At 43.4% G+C, this 25,899-nt stretch overlaps 1 protein-coding gene across 5 annotated transcripts in view; it reads left to right on the top strand.

Annotated features, from left to right (window-relative positions):
• The window catches only part of SLC6A13 (solute carrier family 6 member 13), a 64,366-nt gene that overhangs the window by 5,301 nt on the left and 33,166 nt on the right, over nt 1–25,899 (top strand). For 3 of the 5 annotated variants that reach the window (XR_010129282.1, XM_063693740.1, XM_055357467.2), the window contains exon 2: nt 19,914–20,120. Coding sequence is in view for 4 of the 5 variants with exons in the window: in XM_063693740.1 (XP_063549810.1) it covers nt 19,914–20,120 (207 nt within the window). In the remaining variant the exon portion in view is untranslated. Of the gene's footprint in view, nt 1–91; nt 17,278–19,913; nt 20,121–25,899 lie in introns of those variants that run through there. The other 2 variants (XM_063693739.1, XM_063693741.1) reach the window with 2 other exon arrangements.

Genomic DNA, 25,899 nt, shown 5'->3' with positions numbered 1-25,899 from the left:
TTAATATTTCCTTAAAGTTCCATGAAATTTCTTTATTAGGCAGAGCTTTTCCCTAGCCTGATCTCTGGAGCTAGGTTGTGTATCTTGTCAGGGGGCCGGTGGGGGAAAGGCACCACAAGAAGAAGCTTTAGAAATGGCTCCATGGCCCACCTTGTATTGAGGAGCCCTTTTGAAGTTGTCAGGGACATAGGATGAAATCAGAATGTCCTTTAGTTTCAAAAAAGGTTTGCAGAAGCCCAGATGAGAACCTTAGAATTACATCATGTAAAGAACACTGGATTTAGGAATAAAATAATTTGGGTTTTAGCTCTGTGTTTGGCACCTTATGTTATAGTTGCTTATCTGTTGTGGACCTTGGTTTCCTACCATATGCAAGTTAGTTACAAAGAAACAAGTTATAACTCTCCCCTTGACAGGGTAAGACATAGATGATATCTAAGGATGTTTCTTCCTAAAAAGGTGACAGAATTTAAAGACGACAATAGAGGCTGTATAGTCCAAATCCCCATTTAATGAGAGAAAAATTGATTCGGCACTCCTGAGGACAGAACATACAGTGTCTGTACTGACTGTCTCTTAGAAAAATCTAAGTATTGGTCACTAACGTGTATTGGAACTCGCCTGTAGACTTCCCTCTGCTGGGGTCTGAATTTTGCAGCATTTTCAAGCACTTTCACTTATGCCCTGGGGCTAGCATGTCTGCATCTCTATTCCATTCAGTGCTGAACTCCTTGGAGGTAAGGTGAGAGTGTTAGACACATTTTGATAAACCTAGCCTAGACGTTCAGTCATCTACGGGCCCCTTCCCTCTGCAAATTATGCTGCTCTGTTGAGACCAGTAGGCCACCTGGGCACTGGCAGCTTTAGTCTTTCTGACCTAGCCCTACCATCCTCTCTAATTGGGGCTAAACTTCATTGACACGCAAAACAGGAAATCACTCATGTTCTCTTTGGAACCTTGAATGACAATTCAAACTCATCTTGTCTTGGTCACTTCCCAGGACTGGTTTTGTCATAGAAACATCTCATTCCAGAGTTCAGTTGAAACATTGAGAGACTGGTTTGATTCACTTTGCTTCTCATCCCTATAATGCATTGCTGCCATCTGAAATAGAAGCCCATCCAGTCATCAGGTCTCAAATTGTTACCTAATTTCCTCAATTCATTTTACCTTTGCTGCTGTCCTTGCCAGTTCTTCGCATTATGGAGATTTTCATTCCCTATTCCTTTGTAAATATGCTTTTCTGGTTTTTCATTAACTGGAAATTGACTCTCCCTTAGCCATACTTACCTTAGGGCTATTTCAAGTGGAGAGTTTGTTTTCTCACTTTACTGCTAGTAAATGGATGGATTACAGGGTCTGTTGCCCCTGTATTCTTGATTGCCATTGCTACACCATTGTTCTTCTATTTTGAGGCTTCTGCTGTTGAGCTGCACCATCTATCCTCCTCACTCATCTCTGGTTACTAGTATTCATTTATGGAGGGGTCTTCGATGATGGGCATCTCTTTCCCCGGTGCTGCCATCATTGTGGCAATTTCATTAGTCATGGATGACCTTAACAATTTCTGGACCTCCATCTCCACTAGTCATTTTTTACTCCATTTAGCAAACCAATTTTAAGTCCACACTTTGGACTCATCAGAAATTTATTTTCTGAAATGTACAGTCTAATTTATTCTATGATTTTAATGTCTTTTCCTTTAATCTCTTCCTCAGTATACTTACTCTTTGACCTCAAGAAGCCTCCAATTCCTTAACCAACTTTTTTTTCCCCCCGTCTCTGTCAGTTTACTCTGGCTTTACCACTTCCCCATTTAGCATAGACTGTGGCCTGTCACTCTGGCTCTGCAGAACCTTATCCGTGGATCAGTTTGGCCATCTGACTTCTTTGATTTCATGGGCTGCTGCATGCTACTGAGTATATACCATTGGTTGGTAGCACCACAGATTGACTCAAGTAGGCAGGCTCTTGAAGCAGTTTAGCAGCCCTGGCGGTCCAACCTCTTCCGTTCTTAAAGACTATTTCAGATTTTCACCTCTTGTCAAATACTCAGCCTGTCACCTCTGCTGCCTCAGCAGAAGCCTACCCTCCTAACGGGTAAATTGAACCTAACAGGAGAGCTTCTAAGCTTCTTCCTTAGTTATCTGTATCATCATCCTCATCTGTCCCAGAACAGGTGTCTGTCCTCTGGTCAACACTATGAGAGTATAGGTGAATGAGCAAGTCAGTGAATCCTATCCCATTGTAACTCCTTGAAGACCTTGTTCTATCAATCAGCCCTTTATCTTCAGTGTCTCTCATTTAGCATATAATTTCAAGCTCTGTATTAAATAGGAGCGCTCAACTGTATATTTTCCCTTAAACCTGTCTCTGTTTCCTGTTCTCTTTTTCTTCTTTGTAGCCAAGCCTTACCTCTTCTCTGTATTTAGGTTTCAATCACTCCTCAGCCAGTTGTAATCTGGATTCTACCCTCATTTCACTGAAAGTTTCCCTACTGAAGTCAGTGAACTCCATATTGCTAGAAGTCATTTGTATTTGACCTCTCTTCAGTATGACATCGTTGTCCACTTCCTTTTAAAAACCCCTCCGTTGGATTCTTGGCCACTACCATTTCCTAATTTTTCTTCTTTTTAGCTGCTCTTTAACCAGCCTCTTTTTCTGTTTACCCCTTGAAATGGTGTAATTGGGGGCTCTTCTCTATATAACGTGGGTGCCCCAGTCCACTCCCAATTACTTTTATTCATTTGAATAAAAGTATCACTTGCCCACGGTTTGTTTCTGAGCTGTTTAATCAACTGTGTGTTAAACAATTCCACTTGTATTTTTTTAACCTATTAAATGTTATTTCAATAGGTTTTTGGGGGACGTCGTGTTTGGTTACATGGGTAAGTTATTTAGTGGTGATTTCTGAGATTTTGGTGCACCCGTTACCTAAGAAGTGTACACTGCATTGGATGTGTAGTCTTCTCTCTCTCACCCCCTTTCACCCTTCCCCCCAAGTCACCAGAGTCCATTGTATTATTAGTCTTATTTTCATCACCGTGGGCATACCCTGTGGGATGGTAAATGTACTCTAGACTCTGTTGGCTATTTCTCTGGAGTGAGACCTCTGGAGACTTCTCAGATAGCTCATAGGTCTCTGGCCTTGCCCTGAAATTACTGGTTTCTCGGGGAGGTGCTGGAGATGGCGGAGGCTCCTCACTCTTTGGATCCTCCTGTGGCTCGTTTTGATTGAGTTCCTCATTCAGCTGGTCGCAGTGGCCGGAGAGTGTGGCCTGCTCCCTTCCTCAGGTTTTCTTCAGGCAGTGGTCTTTTCTGTAGAGGCTTTTTTTTTTTTTCTGAAACTCCCTTGGAGGGCTCCCTTCCCTTTCAAGGTTGTCTTGGGAACCTTGATAGTGCTTCTGGACCTAGGTTGAGACAGGGCCTTTCTCTTCATTACTTCTTGGGTATTGGTGGGTGGGTGGGTGGTTGACAGCTAGGCTGGAGGCTCATGGTTTCCTGGTTATTTTCACCAGCATCTCAACAGTCTCAGCTCGCTCATTCTTAGGATGTCAGCTTAAATGTTACCTCTTCAGAGGCCCCCATGTTCTCTCTTGCAATGGCCTGTTCTATTCCATTAGGGGACTTTGCCATATATGGCATATTTGTGTAAAATTTCCATGAGAGCAGAGGTTTTGTTTCCTTTATCCCTCCATACACAGCAAGTGGAACAATACAATGCATAGAGTAAACATGCAACAGATAACCCGAAGGAATGCTGTTTCATGCCTTCATTCCTTCCTGTACATTATTGCTCCCCTAATGTTCTCTGTGTTTGGACTGCCATAACCTCATCTACCTTTTCTCCTTACTACCTTCTCATTCTTCAAAATTCAGCTCATCCCCAAATTCCTCTGAGAAGTCCTTCAGGTTACTCCTCTCCATCTGATCTGAATAAGATGTCCTTTCTTGGAGCTCTACTAGCGTTTAGACTAGACACTGGTCCTCAGAGTGAGGTTTCTGTATGGACAGCATCACCATCATCTGGGAATTCATTAGAAATGCAAATTATGAGGCCCTACCCTAGACCTCCTGAAACAGAAACTCTGGGAATGGGGCCAACAACCTGCGTTTTAACAAGCCTTGCGGGTGACTGTGATGAACACAAAGTTTGAGGACCACTAGAATATAGTCACTGTAGAATATATCTCCAGGATCTGACACAACGCCTAGAACAGGATTATTGTGAAGATCGACCTGAAATCTATCTTCCTGTAGCCTCATCAATCCTGGTTGAGAATATGAAAAACTAGTTGAGTTGCATCTCTGTTAGGCAGCCTTACAACATTTGAGGATAGCGATTATCTCTACTTCTCCACCTCTCATCCCTAACTCCTCTGGTTTAATGTCTTTTTTTTCTTATGTGCTATAACTTTGAATCCCTTCACTTTCTTCCTTGGACTTATCTGGAGAATTCCAACTTACTTCATATCCATCTTAAGTGTATATTCAAAATATCCTTTGAGCTTTTAACCTACAATTCTGAAAGGTGGAACTATACATGTCTATAATCACCCCAGCAAGACAGAGTTCACAATGAACATAGTTAGAATTCCATTTGTACAGTTGGAGGTGTTCCCAGGTGGGCGGATTGCTTGAGGTCAGGAGTTCAAGACCAGTCTGGCCAACATGACGAAACCCCGTCTCTACTAAAAATACAAAATTCAGCCGGGTATGGTGGCACATGCCTGTAATCCTAGCTACTCGGGAGGCTGAGGCATGAGAATCAATTGAACCCGGTAGAGGCGGAGGTTGCAGTGAGCCGAGATTGCGCCACTGCACTGCAGCCTAGGTGACAGAGGGAGACTCTGCCTCAAAAACAAACCATCCCTGTCACTCCCATCCTAGACCAGTCTAATTGCAAGTATCTCACAGGGAGCCCAAGTATCAATGTTTTTTTGAACAGCTTTATGGAGGTATAATCTATATACCATAAAATCCACTTATTTTAATGTATGATTTTAGTAAATTTAAAGACTTGTGCAACCCTTACCACATCATACAAACTTCAGAATGTTCCTGTCACCCAAAAAGAAACTTCATGTCTATTTAGTCACTCCCTGTTTCTACTCCCAGCTCTAGGTGACCATTAATCTGAGTATCTCTAGATTTGCCTTTTCTAGACCTAAACATCACGTTTTTTTCTGCAGCCAGAGTTGAGAACCATAATTCTAAATGCATTATGAGAAATAATGATTTTTAAAGATTATATATAATATTTTACGTATTTTCATATTTATGACTCCCGTCCATACAGTGAATGTATCTATCACCAGTAAGACAAAGATCATTAATTTGATAATGGAACTTAATAGACCATTCTTTCCTTTTATACATTTTAGTATCATATTCAAAATGGCCTCCCATTCTGTCCCCAAGTTGTTTTAAAACATCTCCAGTCTGGCTTTTTTCCCCTTTAGCTCATAAATGAATAGTGCTGGAAGATATCTCAGGAGCATTCTCCCTGAGATGATGTCTTCAGTAATGATCGCACGTATTGGTGTTGATTCCATCCTTGAAGTTACTTTCCTTTATCTTTCACAGTGGTGTTTCTTCACTAGAGGTTTTGCTGTCTGATTAACTTCTCTGCCAAATAAATGGACTTTTGCTTCATAGGTACACAAACGTTTCTAAAACTTTTTTTGGAAAATATATTTCTTTCTTAAAAAAACAAATAGTGCATGCACATTTTAAAAAAAATAAATAAAAAATAATCTACCCCAAAATGACCAGTTAAGATTTACTTTCAGACAACTCTGTGCATATTTACATATGCTTATATACAACTACGTACACCTTTGCATAGATGAGATCACACTGTATGTACTGCTTTGTAACTTGCTTCTTTCACTTAATCCTGAGAACATTTGTACATGACCATAGATATAGATTTGTATTGTTTTTAATGGCTGTATAGTTTTGCATTATACTGAATCTTGATGTTTAAGAGCTATGTATATTGAGGACATTATTTCTTTGTCTTGTGTTGCAAATTTTTTACCATGTTGTTATTAGTCTTTTAACCTTATTTATAGTTTTTTTGTTATAAAAGTTAAGTTTTATGATGTAAACTTAATCTCTTTGATTTTATAATTCCTGGTTTTCCCGACGTGCGTAGAATGACCTTCCCCACTACAAGGTAATAAAAATACCTCCATGATTTTGCTTAAAACTTTTATGCTTTATATTAAATCTTTGTTACATCTTGAATTGATTGGTGTGAAGAATGCCAAGTTTCTTTATTGCTCTGTTGACTACATTTAAGTTTCTTAAATGGTTTGCATGTCTGTGCATGTGTACATATTCCAAAACCTCTAATGTGCAAACACAGCTTTACAAATGTGTATACATTCAGTATTTACTGTATTTGTTACCTACTGCTGCATAACAGTATTACCAGAGACTTAGCAGCTTAAAGCAACACACATTTATTGTCTTAAGAATTGCTGTGTCAGGAGTCAGGGCACAACTTTGCTGGTACCCTGCTTCAGGGTCTCACAAGGCTGTCATCACGGTGGTGTTTAAGGCTGTGTCATATCTGAAGTTTGAGGAAGAATCTACTTCTGAGCTCATGTGGTTGTTGGCAGCCTTTAGTTCCTTTTGGGTCGTCGGAATAAAGGCCTTAGATTTTGTTTGGCCACTGGCCAGAGGTCACCTTTAGTTCCTTGGCCCCTGCGCTTTCCCAACATGGCTACTTGCTTTCTCAAAGCTAGCAAGACTAGGTTACAATCTTATGTAATGTAAACATGTATGTATAATCACATACATCCTGCCACCATTGCCCTATTCTATTGGTGAGAAGCAAGTCCCAGGTCCTGCCCATGCCAAGAGACGATCACAGAAGGAAGTGAACACCAGGGGAAGCAGGGATTGTGGGAGGCCACCTCTGAGTTTGTCTGCTATACTCACACAGAATGTGCTGCATCATACAAAGACTGAAGTGCCTGAGAGCATAAGCTAACTTCCTTCGGCTTAATATAGGCTGGTGCAAAAGTAATTGTGGTCAGTGGCAAAGACCGCAGTTAGTTTTGCGCTAACCTGTAAAATTCACTCTATCCATACTTTCCTATTCAAGTTAGATCAGAAAAGGTAAGTGTAATGTCTTTCTTTTTTAATGTTCATGAGAAGAAATGCAGTAACTTTTTACACTTGGGCTAACATTTTATAAGCTGCTGCAGTTTGAAGTATTTATAACTGCCCTTTGGCCAATATCCTGCATTCAGTAGAACAAATTTACTTCTTAGGAAAATAGAAATCTCCAAATCTTGTCAACTGTGTTCTGGGTTCCTTAACTCTACTGATTTCTCCTCTGAACACCCTCCAAATGGTTCATATCCCTTTTTATATCTATACAAAGCATTCTTTTAGTCTTCAAATTACAATTCTGTCTGAAGGAATCAGATCTTGAATTTTAAAATTTATAGTATTCACAGTGTGGATGGTTAAGTATCTTTATGAATTTGTTTCCTCTCTATACATATTCTACAGCCTGTGCTTTTGGAAGCTGTCAGCAAAAATTGCTGTAATTTCCATCGAGAAATGGAAATGTGAGGATTTCGTCATCATTGAAATTTGTCCTTTCCTGTGCCTCACAAGAATTTCTGTTTTGTTCCTAGGGATGGATACATTGGGGGTTTTGTAAATTGGTGGGATGCGTGGTATGAAAACATAGGAGGCAAGAGAAGAAACTGAAAGCAGAATTGAGAGTTTTAAAGTATCTGATCCCAAGTTTGTCACCTAGGAAACAATGCTTTCTTTCCAAGATAATGGTGTTGCCATCGCTGCTATTGACAGGTGACTCTTCAGACTTGTTTACAACTCGGCAAGGGCATGGATCCGTGCTGGCTCTGTGTGTTTGTTTTGCGGTTCTTGTTTGGAAAATGTTTAATATTCTAACTGCTGTAGGTTCTGTGGATTAATACATACACATCTTAAGTCCTGTCTTAGAATTACATAGCCCTAAGATTTTCAGGTATCCTAACGTCAACTTTTCTATGCTTCTGTTACTACTAGGATAGTATCTACACATTTGTAAAAGATGGCCTGCAGAAAAAATGTATTTTGGAAATATTATGTATAAATTGCCTAGTTCTATCCTGGTTTTTCTAATATTATGAATTAAGTTACCATTGTATGATAAATTGTGACTGAGCAAAGGTTTTTCTCATTTGTCAGATGGTTGTAGTGGGAGGTATTAAAGCTCTAGGAGATGACAAGTGGACAGGACAGAGCGAGAAAGAAATGGTGTGCTGAGTTCACCTGAAAGCCTCAGTTCCCAAGCTATTTCTTTGCTAAACTGTTTTTCCAAAGTTGTATCTGCACCCTCTCTGGTTTGCAAAGGGGGGACAAAAGAGGGAAATTTTATACATATAAAATCTAAAGAAGAGAGATCTGATAACTAAGGTCAAGATACAGGGAAGGAATAGTAGATAATAAATAGTGTTAGAATATTTTGATGGGTAAATATGAGATGTTATAGAAGAAGCTGGAATGAAATGTGAGTTTCGATATTAGAGCCTACCTAACAAAAATTGAAGTAGACAACAATCCCCCTTCTTCACCCCTTTTCAAGTCACTCCTCTCCAAGTGAACAACAGCACTGCTTTTTTGGCTACAGAAAGCAGCTGAGGCTCAATCCCAAAGCAGCAGCAGGCTCCGGTCCAAAGTGCAAACCAAAAGAAGCAGCAGGAGGGGTAGAACAGAGTCATTACCAAAGACTGAGTACAGAATGAAGTGATCTTTGAAAACCAGCATGAAAGGGCATGCTACAGGCTAAAGCCGGACTCAGGAAGGCCTGTTGTGAGGGAGAGGGGAAATCCACAGCCCGGCATGGGAGAAGAGAACCATGGGCACAGAGTAAGTGGGAAGATGGAATAGTGAGTGACCCACGGCCACATGGCTCAAGGCAAAACCATACGCTACCATTTCTTTAAAGAACCAGCATAGGTTCCCAGAGCAGAAAGCCGGCAAGGATTCCTCTTGAATTCATGTTTGAAAAATACCCTCACGCTGAAATTACTAAACAAGATAGTAGTGTTTCTGTTTACATGGAAAGCTGAGTTCAGGGGCGGATCTAGATTTTGTAGGTCTTGAAGCTTAGACAATTTGCGGAGGGTCCTCTTTATGGAAAATGGCAAAAAATTAAGAATTCAAAAGTAGGTACAGGGGATTGGAAGGCACCCATGCAAGGGGGTCCCGAAGCTTACGTTGAATTAACTGCGAGGTGAATCTGTTTGAGTGGAGCAGAAGGAGCCGGGGCAGACAGACATCCAAATCCTAAGTGTGTCACTTCTTAGCTTTGGAATCTTGGGCAGTTTAATTTTCCTGTCTGTGAAGCTCAATTTCTTACCTATAAAATAGGGATAATGCCAGTCTTTCTGGCTTGTCAATACAGACTAAATGAGAGAATGTATGTGAAGGTGCCTAGTACATGCCATGACTGCTAATCTGGATGACTTTATGTGGTGCTAAGTTTTGATAGGTATGATTGTTGATGAAAAGTGAATATCAGCCAGGCGCGGTGGCTCACACCTGTAATCCCAACACTTTGGGAGGCCTAGGTGAGTGGATCACGAGGTCAGGAATTCGAGACCAGCCTGGCCAACATGGTGAAACCTCTACTAAAAATACAAAATTTAGTACAAAATTTAGCACAAAATACAAAAATTAGTCGGGCATGGTGGCGGATGCCAGCTACTTAGGAAGCTGAGACAGGAGAATCATTTGAACCCGGGAGGCAGACGTTGCAGTGAGCCAAGATCATGCCACTGCACTCCAGCCTAGGCAACAAAGAGCGAAATTTCGTCTCAAAAAAAAAAAAAAAAAAAGAAAAGTGAATATCGATTATTCTGGTCATTATTGTTTGGAGCTCTGATTCCTGGAGATTGAGGAAATGTTTAAAGTATCTGCCGAGTGAGCTAAGCACTCCTAGGCTTTTTTCTATATTCAGGGGGCAGATGGCACTCTACTGTCTTCAAGAAGCTTACAGACTAGAGGTGCTAGTCTGGGCTGTAGTCATTGGCTGTTGGAATTGGGAATATAAGAACTCTTGGAATAACTCGAGTTGCTGGATAGAAAGAACTGTGGCCAGAGCAGTTACAAGAGGGATGATCAGACCAGCAGTCTCTTTCTTTCCAAGCCTGAGATCAGCTGTGGAAGACCCAGAGCTGAAGTGAAGCCTGGGGATGACCCAGTCTTACTTACTCTCTTGTTTTATGCATGAAAAACAGAGTCCTAGAAAGGCAAAATGGATTGCCCAAGATTATGTGGCTGATTCGGGTCATATCCAGGACTAGAAGTTTGGAGTTCTGCTTCCCAGGTACATTTTTTTTCATCACACTGAACTTTGCTCTAACTCATTCTCCATTTATGCCCCTTCTTTAGTTTTCCTTCTCCATTGTCCACCTAGCAGAACTCTATGGAAGGCCATCCTGGTCCAACAGTCAGGCTGCAGGACCTTTAGGCTTCTTTTGCCTGTTAGTCTGACATGTAGGTAGATCTCTCTCTCTTGCTGAATTTCTCCATTGGTGGAAACCAAGGGTTCAGTTGACACTACAGAGCTGTGGAAGCAAGCAGCACTAGCAGCCAGCAGACAGGCAGTGGAAAGGGGCCGTGAGGGAGCTTTGGACACCAGTACTTGACAGGGTTGTTCAGAACCTGGAGAGCTTCCAAAGGAGAGCAATGAAAACAGTGGGTGGGGATGAGAAGGAAGAACTCTTAGGAAAGATAAAAGGGTTTCAGATTATTTATCTTGGAGAAGAGAAGGCTGAGAGTGTCTTTGAAAAGGAGTTTCAGATATAAGACCAGACCAGCTGTAGTACATCTTCCCTGAGGATGGACTAAGAAATTAGCTAACAACAGCAATTAGGCTACAGAGCTTTTCAAATTTAGCTGCCTATTAGAGACATCCAGAGAGCTTTTTAAAAAATCTCAATGTTCAAGTTTCACCTCAGAACAATTAAATCAGAATCTTCTCTTTAGGAGTGGGCGTTAAACATCGGTAATTTCTTTAATGTTTCCCGGGGTAGCCAACATTGATTTCTGATTGAGAAAATTTAAAATTTTAATCTTATGGAATAATTGGGAGGAAAATTGCACAATGATGTCAAACTATGCTAGGAAAAAATATATTTTTTTAATGAAGGGAATACGGATAAGATACAACAAGAGCGGGGAAAGTTGGGATTGGGCTTAGTGTGAAGGAGGAGAATATAGGGAAGAGGGGGTGAAAACCCGTGGCCAAGGCCTTGAGAACAGGTACAGGGGCCTTCCTCCCGCTACAGTCACCACTTTCTGTGACGTCAGTTCACTCCTCCGAGTTTATGTGGCTGTTATGGCTGAGAAAGAGAAAAGAAGCCCCTGACAGCTGGAAATTGGACGGACACTATCAGTTAGGCTTTGTATTGCTAGGAGCTGCCCTGGTGTTCGTTCTCACATGTCAATGTCAGGCAAGGCCACTCTGTGATCATGGTGGATCCAGACACAAATAAGATCACCCTGTGATGATGTCTGAATAAAGACAATAACGTAAACATTGTCCAGACCACACAAGCGATCGAACATCTTCTGCCGGCTAACACAAGTGACTGCTCCTTCCTTGCCAATCACAGCTTTTCACTTCACTTCATTCTCCTGCTTTCTAGACAAAATCCATTACGAAACCCAATTATAAAATTACTCCTTTCTCACAGCATCCAGTCCAAAGCAAAGCCCTGCTTCCTGAAGCCTCCTCAAAATCACCTAACAGAAATTCATCCGATAACAAGTCCTCAGCGACGCCCTCTGACTGAGACACCTCACAGTTTACATTGTGTGCGCACTCCCTTGTTGCCATGAGTAATGAACCCAACTTGTGTGTTCCTCGTGGTCTTTGGCTCACGGGCATTGACAGCACAGTTTGAGCAGGCCGTGTCTGTTTTTTCTTGTTTGGGGAAACCAGGACAGATGAGAGCTGTCATGTTTCCCAGTCATGGGAAAACAATCATGTTTCCCTTCTGGGTCCCCTCTCTCTCTCTGGGCTGCGACATGAGAGATGAGATTCCAGCCACACTTTGCATTCCACATCAGTCAGCTGTGTGATCAGTGCATCAATATATTTTTCTCATCACAAATAACGTCCTGCAGTGGTGGTTAAAAATGTTTAGGATAAAAGACTGTCCATCGATTGAAGTTGCTCTTTTTAAATGTCACTCTGCCCTAATCCCTCACCACAGCTGCATAGTGTCAGGGTGTCTCCATTCACTCAGAACCCCTGCTCACTAACTGTTCATCAGCCAAGAGCTTCCCACTGAGACTAGTTACATAAGTGTTGCAAACTGTATGTACTCTGAGAGTCAGACAAGAAATCAGGGAAACAGGGATTGGAAGAAACAGGATAAAATTGGGAAATAACTGCAATTACTTTTCTAGAGTTAAAGACAAAAGGTATGATTTTCCTTAATAGGGCAGAGTAGTAGGAGAGAATTGTGGAACACATTGGGATAGGAAGAGAGCCTTCTGATTAGATTTTTAAAGTATTCTTCAGGTCTGATGAGATTTTCAGTGAAAGCAACATTTTTCTTGTCATTTTTATTATTCACCTCGTTCCTAAGAAAGTTATGTTTAATCCCACGGGCCAGCAATAGCCAAAATAAACAGTACTAGAGTTGTGCTTTTTAGTGTTTTTCTTGTCTTTTTCCCTCCGCCTCTAGACTTAAAGTATAGATAGCATGACAGCTATAAGTAAATAATGGACTTTAGAATTCTACAAACCTGAGTTCAAAACCTGGGTCTACCATTTACTAGTTATGTGGCCTAGCAAGTAATTTAATTATCTCTAAGCCTTTGTTTTCCTGTCTTTAAATGGTCATGTCAGTAATTCTTGTGTCATAGGTTTGTTCTGAGGATAGATGAGATGGTGCCTGTGTAGCACTTAGCACCACGCCTGGCACATTTGAAATGCACGACAAACGTCACTAATGGTGATGGTTGACGTCATTAATATTCTTTGTCATAAGTCTTGTTTCTTTCAGATCTTGGGTCTGGCATGGTGGCTTACGCCTATAATCCCAGTGCTTTGGGAGTCTGAGGCAGGATTGCTTAAGGCTAGGAGTTTAAGACCAGCTTGGGCAATATAGCAAAACCCTATCTCTATAAAAGATTAAAAAATAATTAGCTGGGCATGATGGTGCAAACCTGTAGTCCCAGCTACTGGGGAGACTGAGTTGGGCGGATCCTTTGAACCTGGGAGGTTGAGGCTGCAGTGACCTATGATTGTGCCACTGCACTCCAGCTTGGGCAACAGAGTGAGACCCTCATCTCAAAACAAACAAACAAGAAACAAGAAAACAAATTGGAGTTTATAGAATTTAGGTGAATTATCCCATCTGGGATCAAACAGAAAACACTTCACAGTTTCCAGTGACACCTCTGGTTTCCGCATGTAACACCCCAGAGCTTTTCACAGCAGCAGGGTCAAGTACTTGGGCTGTAATAGAGTGTAAACAAAAATCTTCAACAACAACAACAACAACAACAACAACAAAAAAACAAACTTTATTTTAAGCTAATTTTAGACTTAACAGAAAAATTGCAAAAATAGTACAGAGAGTTTCCATCTTTCACTCAGCTTCCCCTAATGTTAGCATCTTTCACAACCATAGTACAATTGTTAGAACGAGGAAATTAACATGGGTAGAGAACTATTAAACTAAAGACCTGATGCAACTTTCACCAGTTTTTACATTCATGTCCTTTTCTATTCCAGGATCCTATCTAGGATCCCATTCAGGACCCCACATTGCATTTAATTGTGATTTTCCCTTAGTCTCCTGCAGCCTAAAACACTTGCTCAGTCTTTGTTGTCTTGTCTGTCTTGTCTTTCGTGACACTTTTGAAGAGTAGTGATCGGTAATTTTGTCAAATGCCCCTCACTTTGGGTTTGTCTTATGTTTCTTGTGATTGAACTGCATGTTTGGCAAGAATACCACAGAAATAATGTGTCAGTACATCATATCCATGGTTCATGATATAGAGAGATATTGATGTCTTATTACTATCTTATTACTGGTGATGTTGACCTTGGTCATTTGGTTAAGGTGGTTTCTGCCTGGCTTCTCTACTTCAAAATCACTATTTTTCCCTTTGTAGTTAATAAATATCTTGGGGGAGACACTTTGGAATTGTAAAAATTCTGTTCCTCCTGGAACTTTCACCCACTAGTTTTAGCATTCATTGGTAGATCTTGTCTGCAACAATTATTATAGTGGTGTTTGTCTAATGGTGATTTTCTGTTTTTCTCTTTCCTTCTACATTTATTAAGACTTCTTTTTCTTTGAGATGGGGTCTTGCTGTGTTGCCTCAAACTCCTGAGCTTAAGTAATCCTCCCACCACAGCCTCCCTGAGTAACTGAGATTACAGGTGCATGCCACCATGCTCGGCATCCTTCTATATGTATTAATTGGAATTCAACTGTAAGGAAGACTAGTCCTTTTATCCCACTTATTAACTTGTTGGTTATTTGTATCAGCATGAACTTATTAGTGAACTTTGTTCTTTGGGCTACAATCCAGTACTATCATTATTTTGTTGTTCAAATTATTTCAGTTATAGCAAAAGCCATAATTTATTGTTTAGTCTGTTCTACTTGCTCTTTTCTTTTCTTTCAGTGTGATGTTTGAAAAGGGATCCAAAAAGTCAACAGGTTTCTGACTCCTGTGGTTAAACAGAACTATATCTCTTAATTTAAAGGTCTCCAGAGGAGAACCCACCACTTCCTTTGCCACCTTGATGTTGCTCAGAAATGTTCTTTCTTGAAACAAATCATGCTGCTTTTAAAATTTGTTTCTGTGAAATGTCAAACTAGAAAAAAATTTTGTTTGTTCTTATTCCACTCCTAGTAGAGTCAAACAATTTTTGGGAGAGTGTATCATGGCGTACTGTCATTTAAACATACCTGGGATCAATTTGGTACAAACCAGGACTCCTAGGCCTGCTTTTTGCGTGGTTCACTTTGTTTTATACAATCCTGTTGTTGGAAGCACAGCCTTCAATTATCCTCACTGACAATCTCTAGTGAGTCTTAAAACTTATGCAGCCTCTTGAGTAAGAACTCTTGAATACGGATTCTGTTGTTACCTGTTTTCAGGTTTCTTGACTTTGCACCCCGCAGACCAAAGGATGATGGCAACGTGAGGTAGATGCAAGGCTAGTCATGCCTGTTTTGTGTGGAACCCCAGACGGGAAGTTGTGAGGGACTGTCGCCAACATTTATCTACCAGTGGTTCTCAAGCTTTTTTTTTTTTTCTTTAACTTTTGTCAACCTAAGCAGGACAAAAAACCTACCATAGCCATTCCCACTTTATAGAGGAAAAAGAAATTGGGGATAACAAAGATTTGGAGAGGAATAAAATAGGAGTCAACATGGTAACATGGCAGCAGTTATGTGAAAACAAAAGAGTTGGTAAGTAAAGCCAACATTCCTTCATACAAGAGCAGCAGCTCACAACCAACTCAGGATAAGCCTGATGATGTCCTTATCACTGACAGTCTTTCCTGGAAACTGGAAATTGCAACCGTTTGCATATGTGAGGACACAGAAGGGGCTGTGCAACATTGCCAAAGGCTGAATGGTATCTGAGAAAACACCAGTTATCTGGTAATTTTAGATTACAAATGCCAAAGTTTGTAATGCATAGTAGGCCATTAGTAAGTACCACTCAGTGATAAGTAAAAATGGAAGTCAATAGCACTGCTTTGAAGATGGTCTTTTTTTTACATGAGTTTGTAGGCTGTCTCAGGACGCTTTTGGTTTATTGCTTTACAGAGCTCAGTCTAACAGATGAAAGCTTGAAAGGGGAGAGGAACAGGGGCAGCTGAAACATAAGAATAATAATTTCCAAGAAGCTTCTGGGAAGCTCTCCAGGTATTACCATGCAGTGTTTCCATGCCCCTACCCCATGCCCTTGAGTTAGATGAGGGATCAAGGAAACGGAAACTACCTTAGACTCTTCGATCCGCCTTTCTTTCCACACGTCTCCGTCATCTCAAGATGTCTCTATCACCTCACTCACTCATTGCCGCATCCCCTACCTAACTCATTCTCACAGTCTGGCCAGAGCCCAGCTTAGCTCAGGGGTCTCAGTCCTGTCTCCTTCAAGAAGACTTCCGGGCTCACTGCTCACTGTGAGGATGAATAACAGCTGCCATTTACAGTTAGTCATCATCTCCTGAAATCTCAAGCTAGACAGTGGCATATGTAGGACTCAGACCCCACACTCTCCAGTGTCAAAGTCTGAGCAGGTTTCCACTACATGTACTGTGCTTCAGCACATGGCTGAGGTGGGACTCTGCCCTGTCCTAGACTCCAGGCTGAAGGAACTACTCTCACAGCCGCCTCTGTGGGCTGTTCCTGCAGAGAAACGAAGCTCCCTGGATGACCTCGGCCTCGCGCTCACCGCCTGCTCCTTCCCTTATAACAGCTTTAGGGTTTTGCTTTATTTTAAACTTTGGCACTTCCTTTTCTCTATTGATTTAAAAAATATTTTAAAATTCTAGCATATTAAAAAATCCAAACAATATTGAAAAAATGGGGAAAAAAAATCTCCCTTACTGCCATCTCCTGATCTCAGTTCCACTCTACAAATGTAACTACTATTAATCATTTAGCGAAGATTTTTTCAGACTTTTTCTATACGTGTATAAATGTCTGTATGTTTGGGAAGTTTTTCTGACATCTCAGAGTTCTGTATCTATGTATCTTTGTTCTGAATCATCGTCCATTCCACATTGCAAGCTGCGAAACGGTAAGATAAATGTATTTTTAAATTAATCTACACAGCACCTGACCAAAGGAATACCTATTCTTGATGGATTTATAGGAGCACTTGTGCTGGAGACAGGGGTGGGAGGCAGGATCCCTCCAGAGAGACCCTGAGCTCACCAGGTGGGAAATGCACATGAGCTCCGGGGAGGAGACCACACTTCATAAGCTCACCAGCAACTGGCCCGACCTGCCAGGGCGTGCATACTCCCCATACTGCGAAATCACTCGTGTGGGTTGTCCAGTGGCCGAGGGGAGGGGAGGGGAGAAAAGGGGAGGGGGAGGCACAAGGGTGGAATGTGGGCTGGGCCAAGTTTAGAATTACAAGTGCCACAGAGGCGTTCTGGAACCACACTTTAAATAGCCAGCACCTTCTCCTTCCCCCTTAGATAATTCTTCTCCCCTGACTGGACCTCTGGCAGCAGCTTCACTAAGGTTCGAAATGTTTTCTCCTCTTTTTTTTCTATTTCTGCGTCTCAGACTGCAGGTTGGTGGGATCCATGGGACTTACAACCAAAGGACTTTTTTCTTACCCTCGCCTAGAAAATATGCTTCTGACATGTATGTGTGCAAATGCAAAGATTATGTGCTATTTTCTTGACTTTCTGAAACTTGGGTGGCTGTTGACTTAAGTGACACTGTGATTTGGAAAGAGAGAGCACTAGATTGAGAGGAAAGACAACTGGATTTAACTCCAAGAAAACAAAGTCTTTCTTCTCTGAGAAAAGAGAACAATGATCAACTGACAGGACTGAAAGAAAACAAAAATTTGAGAACCTGTTATTCTATTAAGTGTGTATACATATGTATATTTCCTCATTTAATTCTTATAGCTAAGTATATCCTATCTATCATCCCCACTTTTACAGATGAACAAACTAAGGCTCAGAGTCATTCATTAACTTCTCTGAAGTCAGACATTGGTATGAGAAAAAACTAATGTTTGAACCTGGCCTCATCTGACTCTACAGCTCATGGCCTTTCAGACACAATATGCTACCTCTGAGAAGCAGCTCTAATGAGGCTAAGGGAGCCAGGAGAAGGCTACTGTTTCTCCTAGGGTCTGGGAGGGTGGAGAAGGGAAGGCTTTCCATCACTGGGAGAGATCCATCAGCTGGTAAAGGGAGGGGAGGCCAGCACAGTCAGTACCTTAGACAACCTTCCCAAAAGGACTGAGGAGCCCTCTTGGGACCAGTTACTTGAGTTTCTCCTTTGTAGAAAGGAGCTCATTCCCTAATTTATCAGATAAACATAGATGCCTGCTGTTCCCTGACTTTTTTTTTTTTTTTTTTGAGACAGAGTCTTGCTTTGTTGCCCAGACTGGAGTGCAGTGGCGCGATCTCGGCTCACTGCAACCTCTGCCTCCTGGTTTCAAGCGATTCTCCTGCCTCAGCCTCCTGAGTAGCTGGGATTACAGGTGCCTGCCACCATGCCCGGCTAATTTTTGTACTTTTCGTAGAGACGGGGTGTCACCATGTTGGCCAGGCTGGTCTGTTCGCTGACTTTCTAATTTTCTGGATCAGAGCCAAAGGAGAGTCTGTGGCCAGAAGAGGTTACTGCTGAGAAAGTTCTGTTAACATGAACTTTGCTTGAGGCTTAGAAAAAAGTCCATCTGCCTCCTTCTCCACAAAAGAGGCCACTCTGCAAAATCAAGGCAGAGTCATTTGAAGATGCTTTTAGTAGACACGCCAGTGAACCTAGGCAGCCAATGTAATCAAAGGGATGGAACTGAAAGAGCAGGGGCAGAGTGGGTTTAAGTCCTGGCTGTGCAAGTTAGTAGCTATATGGCGGCAGCAGTCACATTATTTAACCTCTCTGAGCTGCAACTTCCTTATTTATAAAGTGGAGGTAATAATGCTTACATCTCAGGGTTGTTGTGAGAATTAAATGAAAAGAATGTATGTGAAGTGCCTAGTCTATAGTAGTTGCTAACTAAATGTGGGCCACATCCAGTCATCCTCAATCCCAGCAGTGGTCTGGAATGGGCCATTTCTGACAGTGAACGGTTAAAACTGTGGCTTTTTATTTATATCATCTTCTCTACTGTCACAGACTCCTAATTTGTCATCACCAAAAAAGAAAAAGAGCGCATAGTAAATCTCTGCCTTGCGCCGATTTCAGAGAGACATAGAAGGAGTACTTAGATCACCTCATCTTACAATTCCTGCTCCCGCTCAACCTCTCCCAATCCTTTGACAGGATTTTTTTTTAAAACCGGCATTTTTATATTACAAAAGTAAAACACATTTTTGATGTAATTGTAGAAAATATAGATAAGGAAATGTTCCTGTAACCCAACTGCTGAAAGAAAAACATTTTTGTGGCTATCCTAATCCTTCAGTGCCTATAAATACTTTATAAAACATTTGTCAAGCATGATCATATTGTATGTACTGTTTTTTACTATATATTGTGAGCATCCTTTTTTGCCGATATACTTGTTTCTGTAACACAGGTTTTAATGATTATATATAGTAGTCCATTATATGACTGTGCCATAATTTATCAACATATCTACCATTTTTGACAATTTATGTACTTTCTGATTTTTCGCTGTTATGAACAATAAATATCCTAATGCTACACCTTTCACTCACAATCACAATTATTTCCTTAGCGTAAATTTCTGCAAGGGAAATTGGTGGCTTTGAGGATATGTAAAATCCCATACTTTCAACGTGTCCCAGCATACAGAGTAAACAGACTGAAGCACATGCTAATCCGGATGAGGCTGACTGTAGGGCGGCAGGGAGAATTTAGACAGCACAGTGGCCCATGAACTCCTCCATGTCTGCAATCCTCAACCCAAGAGGGCCTTATAGTGGAAGCAAAGGCTGTCCGTCAGTACCAACACTTTCTTCCTGAAACAGGAAAGGAATATATATTTTCAGTAGCTGTCACCCAGCTTCTACCAATGAGAACTGCTAAGGAGGACATGGTCTACAGGGAAGGGAATAGAAATTCACCTCTTCCAGTGCATTCATTCCCTTATGGATTTGTTGGTAAAAGCAGGAGGAGGGGTTTCCTTCTGGGGTTCCCAACAGTAACAGAGCATCCCACTTGTTTTCCAGGTGGGATGGATAGCAGGGTCTCAGGCACAACCAGTAATGGAGAGACAAAACCAGTGTATCCAGTCATGGAAAAGAAGGAGGAAGACGGCACCCTGGAGCGGGGGCACTGGAACAACAAGATGGAGTTTGTGCTGTCAGTGGCTGGGGAGATTATTGGCTTAGGCAACGTCTGGAGGTTTCCCTATCTCTGCTACAAAAATGGGGGAGGTGAGAGCCCTTGTGCCACCCCACCCACTCCTGGAAGGAGGATACTTCCATCTCCTGCACTTATGGCCCCTCTGGGGAGTCCCATAGATGTATAGAATTCTGGAGGTAGGAGGACGCTTAGAGGTCATTAAGGACACTCTGTAAGAGACTAAGACCTAGAAAGGTTATGTGACTATCCCAGGGCTCTTTCTATTATAACGTGGCATCGTAGAAATATGAGCACAAGCTGGAACCAGGTGGATGAGAGTTTGGATTCTGGCTCTGCTACTTAACACTCTGTGTGATCTTGGACAAGTTACTTAAGCTCTCAGAGCATCAACTGCCACTCCTGCAAATTGAGATGATAATGCCTGCCTTTCAAGGTCATTGTAAGGATTAGAGACAATGTGTGTAAAGAACTTAATAAATAGTAGCTTTGTTGATGATGATGTTGATAACCAAACTGTTCTGTGGTCTTAAGATTCCCCAGCCTTGGCCTTGTGTCTTTTTCCTACTCTGCTAGCACGGTGAGGTTCCCTAAGCCATCCATTACCCAACCCCTTCTAGTATAGGCTCTCTTTTTAAAAATTTCGCAGCACAAATGTGTGCATGTTGTAGGGGGAGCATGACCTCCAGCTCTTTACTGTGCCATCATTGGCTTCTCATTCCCCTCTCTTTCAGCCCCCTGGGGTAACTCTGCTATCCCCACAGCAGTGACAGAAATTTTGCAACCACTAACCCACAGTCAGGGAATTTTGTATCTCTGTGGGAAGCCCTAGAGGGATTTCCCAAGTACTGGAGGGTTCTGGGTGACCAGTGGGTTAGGAATATCTCCTTGCTTATGGGTAAAGCTTGTAGGATTGGGGCTCCCAGGTCTGATTTTTTAGTGAGACTGCAGCCGGGACTGGAGGAATGTGGAATACAGAGGTAGGTCACCAGGGAAAATGATGAGAGGAGTGATAAGTTCATGGGCTACAGGATTTGAGGTCCTTTAAAGCAACACCTATCCTTTTGCAGGTGAGTAAGAGCTGCCGAACGCATCCAGCTTGAGTCTCACAATGATTTTAGAGAGAGAAAGCATTCAATACAGAGGGGAGGTGTGGGAACTGGGGGAGAACACGAGAGATGCCCTGGGCCCATGGAGTCTGGTTCCCAGGTCTGTGGCAACTGGGGATTGTCCCTCGGTTGGAGGTTAACTTGTATGTTTCCAGAGAGATGAAAATGGGCTGATGTGTCCCTTCTTCCTAGGAATTTCTGGCCAGTGGCCTGAAATCATGGGACTTTGCTCAGTTTGCACTGTGAGGGAAGAGGGAAGGTCTACCCACTTTTTACCTAGTGCCGAATGCTCCACGTGCTTGTTTAGGAATTTAGGCCTGAGTACCCTCCCTTTGGAGAATCAGGAGAGACGGAGCTGGCCCAGGGTGAAAGCTGGAGGCTGGGGGACTAATCTGGCATTGGGACTCTGGGTCTGGAACCTGGTAACCAGCTTAGCTCCTCACATGGCAGAGAGATTAGGAGGTGAGCAGCTTTCCCCAAGCCTCTCTGGAATTGGGTAAAGGTTGGCCTGGGAATTAGCAGGAATGGCACGAAGAGGTGGGAGAGATTGCCTTCCAGGTCTAATGCAAACCACTGGGCTGACAGGGGAAAGTGGAGGGGAGCAGTGACTGCAACGTGGGGATGAGGGACTCTCCCCGGTCCTTTGTCTGGCAATGTTTGGGTCCCAGGGCTGTGTGGTGAGTCAGTGTGGGTCTGGAACGTGTTGACTGTGTCTTGTGTGGGAACGCAGAGTACCCACAGCCCTTGGTCGTTCACGTGGGTCCTGTGTGGGGAGGTGGAGGCAGCAGGGCGGCGGCTGTGGTCTCCTTCTCCCTGGGTAGAGCCTGCCTTCCAGCACGCTGATTCTGGTGGAGAGTCCTGACATGTTTGGGAGTCCTGCCATCCAGTCAAGTTCTCTTTGTTTAGCCCTTACACTACCTACCCGTAACTTCTTCCCTTATCAAGCACAGGGCCTGAGCACTCCTCGTCCCCATTCGCTGATGGATGACAGCAGCTGGAGGGGAGTGTTCTGAGGGACTGGGGAGCTGCAGGCAGGGGCCCAGGTTTGCTCTGGAGGGCATGAGTCACCCAGGGTCACTGGCTGGGTTAGTGAAATGGCTCCTTTGCCAAGGTAAGTGGGCTGATCAAGGATGTGTGTGGTCAGTAGAGGAACCTGGACCTGCCTATTTTTCTGTTTTTTTTTTTGGTGTTCTCAGCAGTTTAAACTTTCTGTCATCAGTTAACTTCTCTCCCTCCCAAGCAAAGCAAACTCCTACAGAGAATGGGCCTTTAAACTTCATCTTGTCATTCTCCTGTCTCTTTGCCAAAGAAGAAACTGCTGCCTCTTCCTGAAAGGACCCTTTGCTGCTGATGTGGGAAGGAGGCTCGGGAGAATGGAGACCCTGCAGATTGGTTGGACCCCTTTCCTCCTGGTTTAGTGCTTTTATTTGAACTCACCATTCTCAGATTGGGGCCTTGGCTCCTGGGCATGGGAAGAGTGTTCTGAGCAAGCCCTGGAGAGGATGCTGGGATACTCCAGGCTGTGCCATCCTTTAGTAACGTACCCGACTGGCCTGCTCCTGGGCCCTTTCTTTAAATTCACAGCTCCAAGTAGCCACTCTTGTGCTTGGCGGGGAGGGGAGGGCAATCAAGGAATTGGATTCGTAGTAGTATTTGTTTAGTGAGAAGCTCAGGGATGAAGAAGTCCTCAGAGCACAATTTTAGTTCCAAACTAAAAATGTAAGTGACATCTTCTTTGGTTTCTTCCAGCGTCAACATTTGGTAGATCTAATTTGAAATGAGTTCCAGAGCAGGGAAAGGGCTGAGTCAAGGCTATGATAGAACACAAGGCAGACAGCTGAAAACTGTAGTCAAAAGGCAGGGAAGCTGCGAAAGTGATTCAAAGAAGCCCATCTGAAATCAGAAGCAACAGGGACGCTTTTAGGGAGGTGAGTGAGAGGGATGCCCGCCTCCACCGTCTCCTAGGTAAATAATCTCCCTGCTGTCCAGGACCTGCAGCTGATCCACCCCCAGGCACCTGCTTCATCCTACTGGCTTTATAATTTCCAGTCTCTGTCCATTGCCTCGGCGCATACTCAGCCAAGCCCTGAGCCTGTGTCATTCACCAGCAAATACTTACTGAGCATGTAGCAAAAGCCAGGAACTGTTCTAGGTGGTTGGGATACATCTATAAACAAAACGGACCAATTCCCTGTCCTCATAGGGCATACATTCTAGAGGAGGGAGACAGACACTGCACAATAAATGGGATAAATGAGTAAATTAGATAGCATTCCAGAATTAATGAGTGCTATAGGAAAAGAACAAGGAGAGCTGGGTAAAGGGGATCAGGAGTGTGGGTGTGGGTGGTGGCAATTTTTAAAAGGGTGGTCATTGAGAGCATGTGAGCAAAGCCTTGCCAGGAGTGAGAGAACTGGCCATGTGGATATTATGCGGTTGGGTGAAAGTGCTTTCCTCTAGGCAGAGGAAACAAAGGTTGAAACAAAGCAAGAGTCTGGCTGGCTTGTTTGAGGAGGACTCAAGCCTGGAGCTGGGCAAGTGAATAGAAGGTAAGGTCAGGGAAGTAAATGGGCTGGGGACAGGGAGAGGGGCAGATCAGGTATGTCAGGTTGGCCACTCTCAGACTTCAGCTTTTGCTCTAGTGACATTCAGATGCAGGGCAGGGTTTTGGGCAGCAGTAATCTCACATTATTTCCGCCCCCTCCGAGATGGAGTCTCGCTCTGTCACCCAGGCTGGAGTGCAGTGGCGTGATCTCAGCTCACTGCAACCTCTACCTACTGGGTTCAAGTGATTCTCCCGCCTCAGCCTCCCCAGTAGCTGGGACTACAGGCGCGCGCCAACACGTGCGGCCAATTTCTGTATTTTTAGTTGAGACGAGGTTTTGCCATGTTGGCCAGGCTGGTCTCGAACTCCTGACTTCAGGTGATCTGCCCACCTTGGCCTCCCAAAGTGCTGGGATTACAGGCGTGAGCCACTGCGCCCGGCCAGTCATCTTACATTTTAAAATAATCTCTCTAGCTGGTATGTTGAGAACTGAGTATAGGGGAGTGAGGGCAGAAGCTGACCGGTTATAAGGCAAAAATCTTGGAGTCATCCTTAATTCCCTCCACCTCTCATAGCTCTTGACTCTACCCAAACACCCAGGTCCTGGGAGCTTCAGGACCTCCCCAGCTCCCTGGACCCTGGTTGCTGGCAGAGCGAGTAACTCAGCACCCGAATGCCTGGGACTAGAGCCCCCGCGATGAGATGTGCAGGACCCGACCACTTCTCATCCCCTCCACTGCTAGCACCCATCTAAGCAATCCAAGAGTTTTCACCTGAGTGACTGGAAGGAAAGAGCTGCCATTCACTGGGATGTGGAAGGCCATGAAGGGAGCAAGGTTTTGTGTTTTTTTTTTTTGTTGTTGTTGTTTTTAATAGAGATGGGGTTTCGCCATGTTGGCCAGGCTGGTCTCAAACTCCTGGTCTCAAGTGATCTGCCTACCTCGGCCTCCCAAAGTGCTGGGATTACAGGCATAAGCCACTGTGCCTAGCCCCAGAGGAGCAGGTTTTGAAGGGAAAGTAATGGGGTGAATTTTGGGAAAGTTGAGTTGAGGTATCTATCAGATGTCCATGTGGAAATGGCAACTGGGCAATAGGATGTGAGTTTGGGGTTTGTGAGAGAGACCTGGCTGGAGGTGTGTATTTGGGGATCATTAGCATTTTGATGGTATAAGAAAAGAAAGTAAGGACCTTTAGTGGGTCTGGGAGAAGATGGGAAACCAGCAGAGGAGACAGAAAATGAGAAACTGGTAAAGCAGGATGAAAACCAAGAGAATGAAGTGTTTTGGAAAGTCGAGTGAAGAAATTCAATCAGGGAGGAGGGAGAAATTAACTGCAGCAAAGGCTGCAGATAGGTTAAGAACATGAGGAAAGGAAATTGATTGTTGGTTTTAGCAGCTGGGAAGTCATTGATGACCTTGATAAGAGCGGTTACAGTGGAGGGCTGGGGACAATGACTGATTGAAATGGATTTAAGATAATGGGGGAGATGGGAGAAAGGAATTGGAAATAGTAAATGTGGGTTATTGGGGCAAAATGTGGGAGTAGGTAAAATCCATCCCTTCCTTGTGTATTTCCCTTCTGGGCGGAAGGGGGCCATGTGAGTCCTGCATAGCAGTGACAGTGTGCCAGTGGCCAGACGCCTCGGGGGTGGGGCCCTGAGCTGGCAAGGCGGCTGAAGAAGCTGGACATTTGAACTATTCCTCCAGCCCTCCACCCTCAGCTGCCAGGAGGGAAAGCAAATACAATTTTCTACTAGGGCCTGCCCAGTTAAAAGTTCCAGTCATGGGACGAGGTGATGCTGGATAACGCAGGAGGCGTGATGTGGGAAGAAGGTAGCGGGAGAGGGTTCTGGTCATAGGACTGTCCATAGCCAGCGGGGAATTTAAATCACCTTCCTGCCTATCTCAGCCCAGATGAAAAAACGGTCTGCCAACATTTTCACTTAATTTCTAAGTCCAGGTTGCTGAAATTTCACTCGGGGCAGAAGTTACCCGTGCCAAGAACCTTTTAAGTTTTCCACTAGTCTCAGGACACCAGCTGGAGACCATCTTTTGCGAGGACTTCCTCCCTGTCCCCTCCAACTCCTCTTCAGAGCCTCAGTCTTCCCATACCTAGGTCCTGGGTGCTTCAGAACACGGGCCTTCAGCTGAGACCTCTCCAACTGCCTGGACCCTGGCTGCTGGCAGACCGAGTTGCTCA

This window comes from Gorilla gorilla, chromosome 10 (assembly GCF_029281585.2).
Source record: "Gorilla gorilla gorilla isolate KB3781 chromosome 10, NHGRI_mGorGor1-v2.1_pri, whole genome shotgun sequence".
Lineage (NCBI taxonomy): Eukaryota > Metazoa > Chordata > Mammalia > Primates > Hominidae > Gorilla > Gorilla gorilla.
The sequence above is the reverse complement of the archived record's forward strand: the minus strand, read 5'-3'. Positions and strand labels throughout refer to the sequence as shown.